Below are 13,644 nucleotides of genomic sequence, written 5' to 3'. Positions count from 1 at the left end.
ACAGTCTGTCAACCGAGCAAAGCGAGATAGCACTATCAACTTTGTTGAATGATAGACAAGGATAGCAATACTATTGCTAAAGAAACACTGCCATTAGAACGTGGACCTCACTATATTACTAACACTCTCCATCTCTCGGCTACTCTCTTCTTTTTTAGACAAACATTTGACGCGTTTTTGCAGGTCTGTTCCTAGAACTACACCCAATTCACCAGTTTTAATGCTGTGAAGAATTAATTTTTTTTAAGAATAATTAACTGAAATAGTTATTTGTGCAACTAGTGCGCAAAGTGACAGTTTGCTGCACCGAAAGAAACGTTTACGCCCGAGGCCGTAGGCGAGGGCGGAATGGTTTATTGAGTGCAGCAAACGAACTTCGCGCAGGTATTTCACATAATTTTTCCTACAGTTGCCATGAATATGAAAAGTGGGTAATATGGGTAAAATTCCTGAAATCCATCAAATGTTTTTCTGTGTAATTTTATTATTAAAAAACCTTAATTATTTGAAATTGAAAATAATAATTGAATTATAATGATAGTAATCCAATTGAAATTTATGTGACTGCTTGAAGGGGGTTTATGTTATGTAAGCATTGAAATGACTAAATCAAGGCACTAATGGCAAGGCAACGCTGTTCTCCACTGCCATTATAACGTGGGCTCACTATGAGTGCAGTTACCAACCTATTTTGATTTTGCTGCACTGGTGCTCCATTAACCTACTAACTATTTTGCGTTGTCATGCTGCAAATCTGGAGTACGCAAAGTACTCACTTTGCGCACTAGTGCGGAAAAGTGATTCTTTGCGGCCTGCAATCAGTGCACAAATGCTCACTTTTCAAGGTATCTGTAGGAAATAGTTATTTGTGCAACTAGTGCGCAAAGTGACAGTGCTGCATCGAAAGAAACGTTTACGCCCGAGCGTAGGCGAGGGCGGAATGGTTTCTTGAGTGCAGCAAACGAACTTTGCGCACGTATTTCACATTAATTTTTCCTACAGTTACCATTGAATATGAAAAGTGGGTAATTATGGGTAAAATTGCCTGAATAATGTATGTGTGTTTGAATGGCGGGGGGCAGCTGTGTGGTGTGTGCTGTGGTGGCACTGTGCTGTCGTTGTCCTCCATTATAATATATAATACTAATAATTAGCGCGTTGTGCTTCGTTCCACTCTGCTCACTATAGCAGCCACAGCAGTCCTGTTACCAACTTCATTTTGATTTTGCTGCACTGGTGCTCCATATAACCTACTAACTATTTTGCGTTGTCATGCTGCAAATCTGGAGTACGCAAAGTACTCACTTTGCGCACTAGTGCGGAAAAGTGATTCTTTGAAGCCTGCAATCAGTGCACAAATGGTCACTTTTCAGGGTATCTGTAGGAAAATAATTTTCAGTCATCAAGGATAGCATACCATGCTAAACAAACACTGTTGTAATGTGGACTTCACTATAGGCTACTCACATATCATGAAGCATGACTGACCACTTAACTCTCAATTCTGAATTTGTACAATATTTTTGTGGATTTTCTTGATTCCGAGAGTTCAAAACCTACACAGACGACGATTTCTGGTCAGCCATTACTGAACAGGCTCACATTGACAACACCCTGCCAAGGAGTATGCAATTAGCAGCATTGCCGAGTCGTGGCTCAAGCAAGAGAGAATCCCATTGGTCACTGTTACCCGTAATTACAAGGATGATACTATCTCTTTCACTCAGGTAGACTATGATTTATCCAACCTTATTTCTCCCATCATCTATTCAATGAATGAAAGTGTCAAATTATTCTTCTACTAGCCGTCAGGCTCGCTTCGCTCGCCATATCCGTCTAACCAGGGGGCTCCGCCCCCTGGACCCCCGACTGGATCGTCCAGGAATGAGATCAGCAGGCTCGCTTCGCTCGCCTGCATTTTTCATTTGAGCATTTTTATCATATGTTAGGACAATCCAGTCGGGGGTCCAGACTAAAAGTCTTGCTGAACGGATGTGGCGAGCGAAGAAGCCTGACGGATGGTATTATAATATTCTAAGGATTGAAGTAGCAGTGCCCAATCAATTTTTCCGCGATAAATTCATTAAATCTTCAACTTGGTGCCAACCTAACAAAGTCAACTCAACTTAACGCCAACCTGACAAAATTTCTAATTTAGTTGCCAGTTAACAACTGTTTCGAAGAGGTACTCTATCTAGATTATAGTTCTATAGTAACATTTATATGATATGGGAATTTCAATATAATTATTAAGAGATTGGGAGAAGAAGATATACATGCTAAAAGACGAACTTTAAACCCTTAAAAACAACCTTAGAGTAAAATATTGCCAAAAGATTTCTTAGTGCGCCTCTAAAGGGCCAACTGAACATACCTACCAAATTGAACGTTTTTGGTCCGGTAGATTTTTAGTTCTGCGAGTGAGTGAGTGAGTCAGTCAGTAAGTCCGTCAGTGAGTGAGTGAGTGCCATTTCGCTTTTATATATAGATATATATATATATAGATTTGTTCACCTTAAGGTATTGTATGGGTCGGTTTCCGAGCTCGGATTTGACTAAGTTCTAGACTTTAAACAACTGGAGTCAGAAAATGACTTTCCGAAACGGGGCGTAGTCGCAGTACACGTTTAAATGAAATTTTGAAAAACTGAAAATTCAAATACAAAATAAAAGAAAATAGTGTAAAGTTTCAGCTATTTTGAATCATTCAGGATTGTTCCATTTCGTCAAAGAAAAACGTTTCCAATTATAGAAATGAGAAAATGGAGTTCGGAAAGCCAATTTTCTTACTCTAGCTGTTTAAAGTCTAGAACTTAGCTAAATACCGAGTCGGAAACCGGCCCCTTTATGTTTTTCACTTCCTAATATTTTATTCGACAGTTGAGAAGGGCATACGAACATGATGTTGGTATATTACAAAACACACATACGATTCCGAGCAAAAATAGTCCGATGAAAATTGGGAAATTGGAAGAGCTGTAATGGGCCAATTCATCAATGACTTTTCATGATTTCTCATACTTTTTCGATGATTTATCAAGATGCATACAGATTTATACGCCACAAACACGTGAATCTCACTTTTTATCAGCTTATGATTATTTCTGTATTTGTATATAAACTGTAGGATATAGATATAGATACACAGCATCAGCTGATGAAGAGTGAGATGCGCGTGTTTGTGGCGCATGAGTCTGTACGCACCTTTACCTTTCATGATTTCTCATACTTTTTCGATGATTTATTTAGATGCATACAGATTATACGCCACAAACACGTGCATCTCACTTTTTATCAGCTTATGATTATATCTGTATTTGTATATAAACTGTAGGATGAAGATATAAACGCAGCATCAGCTGATGAGGAGTGAATACGCGTGTTTGTGGCGCATGAGTCTGCAAAGCAACTTCAGACTACACACATGTTCATCAGGATTTGGGATGATTTTGAATCCTCACAGAATCTTGAAGAAGTTCGGTTTAAATTTTCCCTGAAGTTGGGTTATCCTAGCATTGGTGTGCTCACTGATTACAAGGGAAAGGTAGCCTATAAGTTTCAGTTGGGATAAAAACTTTTGAAATAATTTATTCATTTATCTATCTATATTAGATAAAAAGACTAAGAAATTGTCAAGAACCACAGATTTTATTGAAATGTAGAAAGAAAATTTAAACTCAGTTTATCAGAGATTGACAATGGCGTAACAACCGAAACCGGTCTTTCTAGATTTCAATAGAATCTGTGGTTTTTGACAATTTATTAAGCTGCGTTTACACCAAAGTGAATAACAAAATGTTAATAACTTAATCCTTATAGATTCTATTAGATTGAACATAACTTATCATACACATGATGAACATATGTGTTTGTCAAGTTCCGTTCAATCTACTAGAATCTATAAGGATTGAGTTATTAAAATTTTGTTGATAACTTTGGTGTAAACCCAGCTCTAGTCTTTTTATGAATAATAACCAGTATATAATAACCATAATAACCAGCTCTAGTCTTTTTTATTTTATGAATAATTACCACAATATGAACTTCTCAATTACACAAAAATGATTAATCTATCAGTGAACCAGTGAAGCCAGAAATCATATACAATCCTCAGGAGAGGACTATAGATGATTGTCTCTTTGCAGACTCTTTAAATTTCGCAAATCAGAATTTTGATTGAAAATTGATGTCAATTTATTCATTTTTCTACCCAGGAACCCTTCGTAAACAGCCTGGAAACCCGTCTAGGCATGTCAAAGGTGGTCAAAAAGCAGTCAGCTCCTGATGAGTTCTGGTGGATCCCGATTGTGATGGTCATCCAGCCGAATGATTTCTATTTCAATTGGACGACTGTGATGCCATCTCTGTGGCTGAAACCGAACCACAATTCCACCTCACATCAACTCGACAAGAAGCAGGACGTCAAGGAGAAGTACATTGTTGTCAACCCGGCAAATGTTGGTGAGTGATTTGTCAAGTTACTGTGTTTAGTCCGGTTTTTTACTTTCCTTGCCCCATTACCATAGGTAAGGAAAGTATTGCTTTCCAAAAAAAATTAAGGTACCCTAATTTCAAGTTTTCTATACGTTTCAAGAGTACAAAAACATGATTTTTACTTTCCTTGCCCTACTACCATAGGTAAGGAAAGTATTGCTTTCCAAAAAAAATTAAGGTACCCTAATTTCAAGTTTTCTATACGTTTCAAGGTCCCCTGAGTCCAAAAACATGATTTTTGGGTGTTGGTCTGTGTGTGTGGTGTGTGTGTGTGTGTGTATGTGTGTGTGTGTGGTGTGTATGTGTGTGTGTGTGTGTGTGTGTGTGTATGTGTGTATGTCTGTGAACACGATAACTCCATTCCTAATTAACCGATTGACTTGAAATTTTAAACTTAATGTCCTTATACCATGAGGATCCGACAATAAGAAATTCAATAAAATTCAATTCAAGATGGCGGATAATTACTAAAAAACCATGTTTTTCACGGTTTTCTCGAAAAAGGCTCTAACGATTTTTTTCAAATTTATACCATGGATTTGAGTCCCATGAGTCCCAACATTTATGAGTCCCAACAACTGACATGAGTCTCATTTCTAGGAAAATTGCAGGAGCTCCGTAATATTCTTGAGGAAAATGACGGATAATTACTAAAAAACCATGTTTTCCACGATTTTCTAAAAAATGACTGATTTTTTCAAATTCATACCCTGCCTGTATAGTTATTTATCAGCTCTATCAACTGGCATGAGTCTCCTTCCTGGGAAACTGATGGGTCCACCCCATCTTTGACTTGGTCCACCCCAGAAATGGACTTTGGTAGGTAGGTAGGTAGAGCAGTCTATAAAAAGTGCACATAGTCGAGATATTTCATCTGTAGAACAGCTGTTTTGACGACTTTAAAAAAAATCATCGAATTCCACAATATTTACCCAAGGAAGAAGTACTCTGAAAACAATTATATATACACATATATACAGTAGTCTGATCGTAGCTTCAAATATGTTGCCGCCAATCGTCATTATGTTATTCCACTAAATTATTCTCGTTTAAGAATGAGGCTTACAGTTCAATTAGCAAGGAAAGTTGTGTGAGTGTACCACACCAGATTTTTGGTCGTACGATATTTTGCCGACCCTATGAATTCTATCAGATTAAACGGAGTTTGACAAACATCATATGTTTAATCTAATAGAATTTATAAGGCTGGCAAAATGCCGTACGTTCAAAAATCGATGTGTGTGGGGCTTTACAGTGTTTAGCCCGGTTTTGATCATGGTACTGGATTTAGACCAAACGCTGAATTTATTCAGGCGAAAACTGGCTGTACATTGACAGAATTTGGATAATATTACGGCCAAACCACATGAGGCGTTTTTCCAGTCGGCATGACAGCATAGGAAGCTCGCCGATTGGCTGATTTGGTCCAGCCAATCGGAGAGGTTCCTCTCCTTTCGCTCCGCCTCATGATCCTTGGCCCTCAAGGTCACAGTCCTCAAGGTCACAGTCCTCAAGGTAGCTGACATCAGAACCGATCTTCTTCTAGCTTAAGTGAAATGATGATGATAAGAATCGTCGCAAGATTAATTTCAAAAGACTACTAAGAATGTAAAGGATAAGAACACACAAGGCATTTTCAGACGACTCGTCTGCCGCTCGATTGGACACTTGTATCTGAAAGTTACTTGTATCTAGAAACAAGTGAAAGACACTTGTATCTGGTGACTGATTGGAGTCCAATTGGGCGAAGGAAAAGAGGAAGACCTAAAAGATCATGGAGAAATGAGGTGGATGAGGCTATGGAGGCCAGGATTTAAGGGATGGTGAATGGGAGGATAGGCAAAGATGGAGGTCTCGACTAAAAGAAGGAAGACTATGAATCACTGTAAAATCCTATTATATATATATATATATATATATATATATATATATATATATATATATATATCTATCTTTGACCATGGACAGAATCTTTCTATAGTCAAAGCTGTATGACACACGGCCCATCTTGTTAGAAGCTCTCCCATTGGCTGATTCCCGAACGCCAACCTTCTCAGCCAATCGAAGAGCTTCCTGATCTGTCGACTCATCTGATAAACACCACATGTGGTTTAGCCCTCAATGTCCGATCGAGCTTGAGAACGTCCAAACTTCTGAAATACAGAGTAGAGACTAAATACTTTTATTCAATCTTGAAACTTTTTTGGTGTGATTTAAACTTTTTGGAAGTAATATTCAACTTGATCAATTGATGATTGATAATTGACCGATGCATTAATCACGATGACATTCACGACCTATAACAATATGAATTGGATTGAGTGTGAACACATCAATCCAAATGATCCCAACTATAATGAGGTCCACGTTATAATGGCAATGTTTGATTAGCAATGGTATTGCTGTCCTTGTCTATCATTCAACAAAGCGGACAGTGCTATCTCTTTCTCGCTTTGCTCTGTTGCCAGATCATCTTTTAACAATGTAGAATTGATTAACAAATTATTTCAGCTCAATTAAGAAAATTCATTATTAAATTATTGAAAAAAGATCATTCCTTGCTTAATAAAATAGAATTGATTATTTTAAACTAGAATGAACAGTTGTTATTGCATCGGCTACAGTCTATAGAAGGCATTCACAAGACAGAGGATCGGCAACGTTTTTCTCCTATCTTCATCCACTGCGATAATAACGTGAACCTCACTGTAGTATGTGATTATCAAATAATTTTATATTCAATGACAATGTCAGTGAACACTAATAGTATCTTCTTCTCACAAATTGAATGAGTCAAAAGTGGGAGCTCGCTAACACTCGTTCAATAATAAGATAGATATAACTAGTAGCTCTGTGAATAGTAGACCTCACGCAGTTTTCTCATCCACATAATCTAGTGTAACCTGTTCACCGGCTTCTCCAGACATCTGTGTAATGCATGCAATGAATAATCCACTTTCAGCTGATTGATTATGGATAAGTCTATAGTCTGATTAATCCCATCTTCAAAATACATGATATAGATATAGTGATGTCAGAGTATGGAGGAAATTCCTTTTCCTTCCATTTTACCATTGGAATGCAAAGTTTCAAAAAAAAACATTGTGTATACATCGACGCTCAGTTAAAAAATGTATATTCCTGTCAAACCTCATAGAATTCTGTGAACGCTTTTGTCGTAAATTCGTTACATACATACAGACAGACAAAAGAAAATCAGAGTTAAAACATAGACCTCACTTCGTTCGGTCGATAAGCTGATGAGAAGTGAAGTACGCGAGTTCATGACGCTCAAATCTGTTCGCACCTTGAGAATCACACTTCCAGTCACCAGATTTCTACATCTTCACTTCCACTACCTGACTTTATTTCTACATTTTTTTTTAATTTCCCACAGGTCTGTTCCTAGTGAACTACGATTTGGACAACTGGAAACTGCTGACTGCGCGCATCGACGAGATGCCGGAGACAGTGCGAGCTCAGCTGTTGCACGACGCGATCAGCCTCGCTTTGGCCGGCAAGCTGGACATGATCACCATGCTGAATGTGACCACTTTCCTGAAGCGGGAGCAGGCACCTTTGGTCTGGAAGACATTCTTCCCTCTGGGTGATAGACTCAGGAAGATGCTCGTCGGCACAAGTGCACAGAAGATGTTCGAGGTAATGTGATTCTCATTATTTTCTCCATTATTCTACTAGAAGCTCTGTGAAAAGTAGACCTCGCGCTCAGCAAGTTACATTGACCTGTTGTTATATTCTCTCGAAAATTAATAAATGATTTATCAATTTAAAATGTCTAGAAAATATCCTAAATAAACATAGAGCTTTCTGTCCTATCGTACCGTGACGTGTCGTCCCGGAATGTGAGTGTGAGCGCTGTTATCAGGTCTGGCTGCAACTGTCTACAACCATAGAGAAACAATAGCGTAAGTAGATATCCCATGGTATAGGACGTTTATGTCGCAACTTTTACTGTTATCTCAAGCCGATTACTGTTGATTATTGTCGAATTTCACTGTTTTGTTGGGGTGAGAGTGTATAAACGGCACGATATGAGAGACTACCAGTGTCACACAGCTTCACGGGAAAGAATTACATGAACTATGGGCTTGAGATAACAGTAAGAGTTGCGACATAAACGCCCTAGACCTTGAGATATCTACTTATGCTATCGTTTCTCTATGCTACAACGTTGATAGAAAGATACATTTTCAAGATTTTCAATGTTTTTTAACGGGTAGAATTATAGTCAACTGTCTACTAACGTTGATGGAAAGATACATTTTCAAGATGTTCGATGTGTTTGAACGGGTAGTAGTATAGTCCACTAGACAGCTGATTTATGATGAATGATTCTAAAGTCTGATAGGTGGGCGCACACAGATCATCATCGGACGGACGGCACGCAACGGACGGATCGTATAGTTATGCGCACTCCAATTGAAAACAATGTATCAAATCTAATCGTCCGATCCGTGCGATGCGTGCCGTCCGTCCGATGACGATCTGTGTGCGCCTACCTTATATTGGCGTTCAAAGGAGACTCCTTTTTCTTTTGTATTAAAAAATGTGAAATTTCAAAAAACCGTATGTATACGTCGACGCGAAATTCAAAACGGATCATACCTGTCAAATTCCATGAAAATCTGTTGCTGCGTTTCACTGTGGAAATGCGGAACATAAAAACAAAAATATAAACATAAAGATAAATGCCAAACCGTCGACTTGAATCTTAGACCTCACTTCGCTCGGTCAATTATTCATTCCATTTATAGTATTCTTCAATTTTTATTCATAGTTTTCTTCAATTATTATTCATAGTTTTCTTCAATTAATATTCATATTTTTCTTTAATTAGTATTCATAGTCTTTCTCAATTGTTAATCATAGTTTTCTTCAATTATTATTCATAGTTTTCTTCAATTATTATCATAGTTTTCCTCAATTATTAATCATAGTTTTCTTCAATTATTATTCATTGTTTTCTTCAATTATTATTCATTCAAGATTTCTTTATTGCGAAAACATTTATATACAAATGCATAGCATCGTCATAATAAATTTAACATGGTAAATAAAAAGTATTTACATTCATAGAAATAAAAATTCAAACACAAGCATACGAACAGCAAACAAAAATACCCTCAAATTAAAAACTCCTCTTTTCTATACGGGCATTTTTCTATTGAATTATTTTTCATGGTTCTCTTAAATTACCCACTTCTAGCTCCTTCAAATGTGCAGGAAGCTTATTATAAGCTCTTATATCAAACTCCTTAAAGCAGTTCAATGTATTTGCATAATTGCACTGGTTCACTCTGAGAGATTCAGAATTTCTAGTGTAATGATTGTGAACGTTGCTATTTACAGAAATACTTGCTAAATTATATTCACATACATAAGACATTCAAGAATGTAAATAGCTGGTACTGTCAAAATGTTGAATTTTCTAAATAAATCCACACAATGAAAACGACTATTCACATTAGCAATGACCCTTACTGCTCGTTTCTGTAACACAAATAGTTTCTTTACACCGTATCATCACCCCAGGCAACAACACCATAATACAAATGAGAATGAAGATAAGCAAAATACACTGAAATTAAACACTCTTATCAACAATGAACTTCAATCTATTCAATATAAAATTCCCTTCGATAGTTTGCCACATAATATTTTGATGTGGAGGTCCCATTTCAAATTGCTTTAAACTGTTATACCATTCATTGTTTTCCTCAATTATTAATCATAGGTTTCTTCAATGATTATTCATATTTTTCTTCAATTATAATTCATAGGTTTCTTTAACTATTATTCATAGTTTTCTCAGTATTATTCATAGTTCTCTGGTGCATCTAGGGCTACCTCAAAGCCTTGATCCTGCTTCACCTTCATTATTCTACTTAATTCTCTGTTTTCTGCTTCATTTCTGAGCTACCTACAATCTCTTATACTGACCTCCAGCACTTTGTGACAGAATTCTGTGTTTCCTGTTGAATCTATAATATAGATTTGAATCTATAAAAGGGCTACCATCAAGTCCTGATTCTGCTTCCCCTTCAACTTCTTCCCCTTCACCATCATCCTCTCCTCCATCCTCTTCTTTTTCCTCCTCTTCTCCATTTTCTCCGTTTTCCTTCTTCTCATTCATCTTCCCCTTTCTCATTCTTCTTCTCCCTTTAACGAACCCTGTTACTAATTGTAATTCTTTTTCCTCCTCTTCTTCATCTTCTCCTTCTTCTTCGTCACCGTTTTCTTCACCATCTTCTTCTTCTTTGTTATTCTTCTTCGTTTTTCTTCTTCATTTTCATCTCCATCTTCTTCTTTCTTTCTCTTCTTCCCCCTGTTACTGATTGTAATTCTGTGTGTGTGTTGTGTTGCATTGATGCAGAGGTACCTGCAGGCGATAATCGTGCCGCCCCTGGACGCAGTCGGCGAGGAAGCCGATCAGCAGTCGCCCTGGAAGTCTGACTTCCGCGTCAAGGTGCGCCATCTCCTCTGCACCACCCACTTCCCCATGTGCATCGAAGTTGCGCGCCATTACTACCAGACCTGGATGAACCTCACCAACCCCGATGACGGCATGCCGTGAGTCATTCATTCATTCATTCTTACATTCATTCATTCACTTACTAATAAAGCGGTAAATTATTGTCATATCAAGTTGTTGAAATAAAGCTGCGTTTACACCAAAGTTATTAACAAAATGTTAATAACTTAAACCTTATAGGGCTGTGCAAAGGCTAAAAATAAACTTTCTACTGGTGATATTTTCTAAAGTTTTCCGATTTGTATTTCATCAAGCTATCAAAATGAAAATGTTTTCTCAGGAAAACTTTTTTCCGATCATTACTTTCGAGATATGAGCGCCTAAAGTTTACATTTTTGGGACAGAACATTTCAAACTCTGTTAGATATAACTCCATGAGACTTAGAACATAGATTCTCCATGGTATTGTTGATTGAATAAAACAAAAATATTCTGAAAATATCAATTTTTGAGAAATTTATTCAATTTACCAAAAATATATTCAACAAAAAGTTATTTTCGCCACACTGCACAGAAAGCAGCTGTTTTCCAGTCCCTACGTAGATCTGAAAGACCTTGTTTGCAGACGACTCTCATCTGACGTGAGAAACAGGTTCTTTTCCGGTCTAGGCCAGAAAGTGTTCTCTTTCCAGCCGCTTGGAAGTCCGTAGTTAATAAGTCATCCACTAGATCGGGCGAGTGTCCACTTTCTTCATCAAAGTCGCCATGATTTCTGTTTGAGTTTCGAATCAAACTAATTCAGCATTCGCTTCGCAACCATTTTTATTCAATTATTTATTGTTGATTAGCGCATTCCAAATTTTCAAAAATGCTTGGAGATGACGACGCCTGTGATATTCCAAGTGAAATTTTAAAAGAATCTGAAATCCTGACTGCAAATCTTCTACCACTAAAATCAAGAGATAGCTACAATAACAAGTATTGCAATTTCCTGATATTCATATTACCTCTTGCTAGAGCTATGACCTTCCACTTTTGCTTTTGGAAGTGCCTAATAAACAATTATTCTCATATTTATATTGTTTATTTTTCTGTGTGGCGAAAATAACGTTCTCACCATGGGCAAAAATGTTTTTCTGGCTCTCAATCTTTTCTAGTCCTCAGCCTACAGCCTCGGACTTGAAAACCGATTTCGAGCCGGAAAAATCTCATTTTCTGCTCTAGGTGCGGAATATACTATTTAGTAAATTGAATAACTTCCTCAAAAATTGATATTTTCAGAAAATTTTTGTTTTATCCAATCAACAATACCATGATAAACTTATCCTCTGAGCTTCATGGTGTTATCTCCTACCGAATTTAAAATGTTCTGTCCCAAAAAATTGAACTTAAGCACTCATATCTCAAAAAGTAATGATCAGAAAAAAATGTTTACCTGAGAAGCCTTTTCATTTTGATAGCTTGATGATATACAATTAATCGAAAAACATTGAAAAATATCACTAGTAGAAAGTTTATTTTCAGTCTTTGCACAGCCTTATAGATTCTATTAGATTGAACATAGCTTATCATAAGGTGCGTACAGATATACGCGCCGCTAACATGAGCAATTCACTTTTAATCAGCTGACTATATCTGTATTTTCCGCCACACTGCACAGAAAGCAGCTGCTTTCCAGTCCCTACGTAGATCTGAAAGACCTTGTTTGCAGACGACTCTCGTCGTATTATAATTATATTATTAAATATCTGTATTTTTACAGAAACGGTAATTTAAGATACATATGAAAAAAGCTTTTTAATCGCTGATGCTACGCTTTTTTCCTATGTATCTTAAATTAACCGTTTCCTTTTACTTTCTGTAAAAATCCAGATATTTAATAATATAATTATAATACGACGAGAGTCGTCTGCAAACAAGGTCTTTCAGATCTACGTAGGGACTGGAAAGCAGCTGCTTTCTGTGCATGTGGCGGAAAATACAGATATAGTCAGCTGATTAAAAGTGAATTGCTCATGTTAGCGGCGCGTATATCTGTACGCACCTTATGATAAGCTATGTTCAATCTAATAGAATCTATAAGGCTGTGCAAAGACTGAAAATAAACTTTCTACTAGTGATATTTTTCAATGTTTTTCGATTAATTGTATATCATCAAGCTATCAAAATGAAAAGGCTTCTCAGGTAAACATTTTTTTCTGATCATTACTTTTTGAGATATGAGTGCTTAAGTTCAATTTTTTGGGACGAACAACATTTTAAATTCGGTAGGAGATAACACCATGAAGCTCAGAGGATAAGTTTATCATGGTATTGTTGATTGGATAAAACAAAAATTTTCTGAAAATATCAATTTTTGAGGAAGTTATTCAATTTACTAAATAGTATATTCCGCACCTAGAGCAGAAAATGAGATTTTTCCGGCTCGAAATCGGTTTTCAAGTCCGAGGCTGTAGGCTGAGGACTAGAAAAGATTGAGAGCCAGAAAAACATTTTTGCCCATGGTGAGACGTTATTTTTCGCCACACAGAAAAATAAACAATATAAATATGAGAATAATTGTTTATTAGGCACTTCCAAAAGCAAAAGTGGAAGGTCATAGCTCTAGCAAGAGGTAATATGAATATCAGGAAATTGCAATACTTGTTATTGTAGCT

The 13,644-nt window shown here is 36.9% G+C and overlaps 1 protein-coding gene across 1 annotated transcript; it reads left to right on the top strand.

Annotated features, from left to right (window-relative positions):
• Positions 1–1,597: 1,597 nt before the first annotated feature.
• On the top strand, positions 1,598–11,089 carry LOC120356489 (aminopeptidase N-like). Its single transcript, XM_039445429.1, has 4 exons — positions 1,598–1,727; positions 4,215–4,461; positions 7,892–8,154; positions 10,889–11,089. Exons 2-4 carry the CDS (start codon positions 4,251–4,253, stop codon positions 11,087–11,089), a joined length of 675 nt encoding a protein of 224 aa, XP_039301363.1. The 5' UTR covers positions 1,598–1,727; positions 4,215–4,250.
• Positions 11,090–13,644: the final 2,555 nt, after the last annotated feature.

The sequence above is a fragment of the Nilaparvata lugens genome, unplaced genomic scaffold (assembly GCF_014356525.2).
Source record: "Nilaparvata lugens isolate BPH unplaced genomic scaffold, ASM1435652v1 scaffold6893, whole genome shotgun sequence".
Classification (NCBI taxonomy): domain Eukaryota; kingdom Metazoa; phylum Arthropoda; class Insecta; order Hemiptera; family Delphacidae; genus Nilaparvata; species Nilaparvata lugens.
This window is presented reverse-complemented; position numbering and strand designations above follow the sequence as displayed.

Bases quoted from the DNA above. Each gene is read 5' to 3' on its own strand.
- LOC120356489 (XM_039445429.1), top strand. From the start codon at position 4,251: ATGTCAAAGGTGGTCAAAAAGCAGTCAGCTCCTGATGAGTTCTGGTGG. The intron at 4,462-7,891 runs GTGAGTGATTTG...AATTTCCCACAG, and splicing joins TGTCAACCCGGCAAATGTTG to GTCTGTTCCTAGTGAACTAC. The intron at 8,155-10,888 runs GTAATGTGATTC...GCATTGATGCAG, and splicing joins GTGCACAGAAGATGTTCGAG to AGGTACCTGCAGGCGATAAT.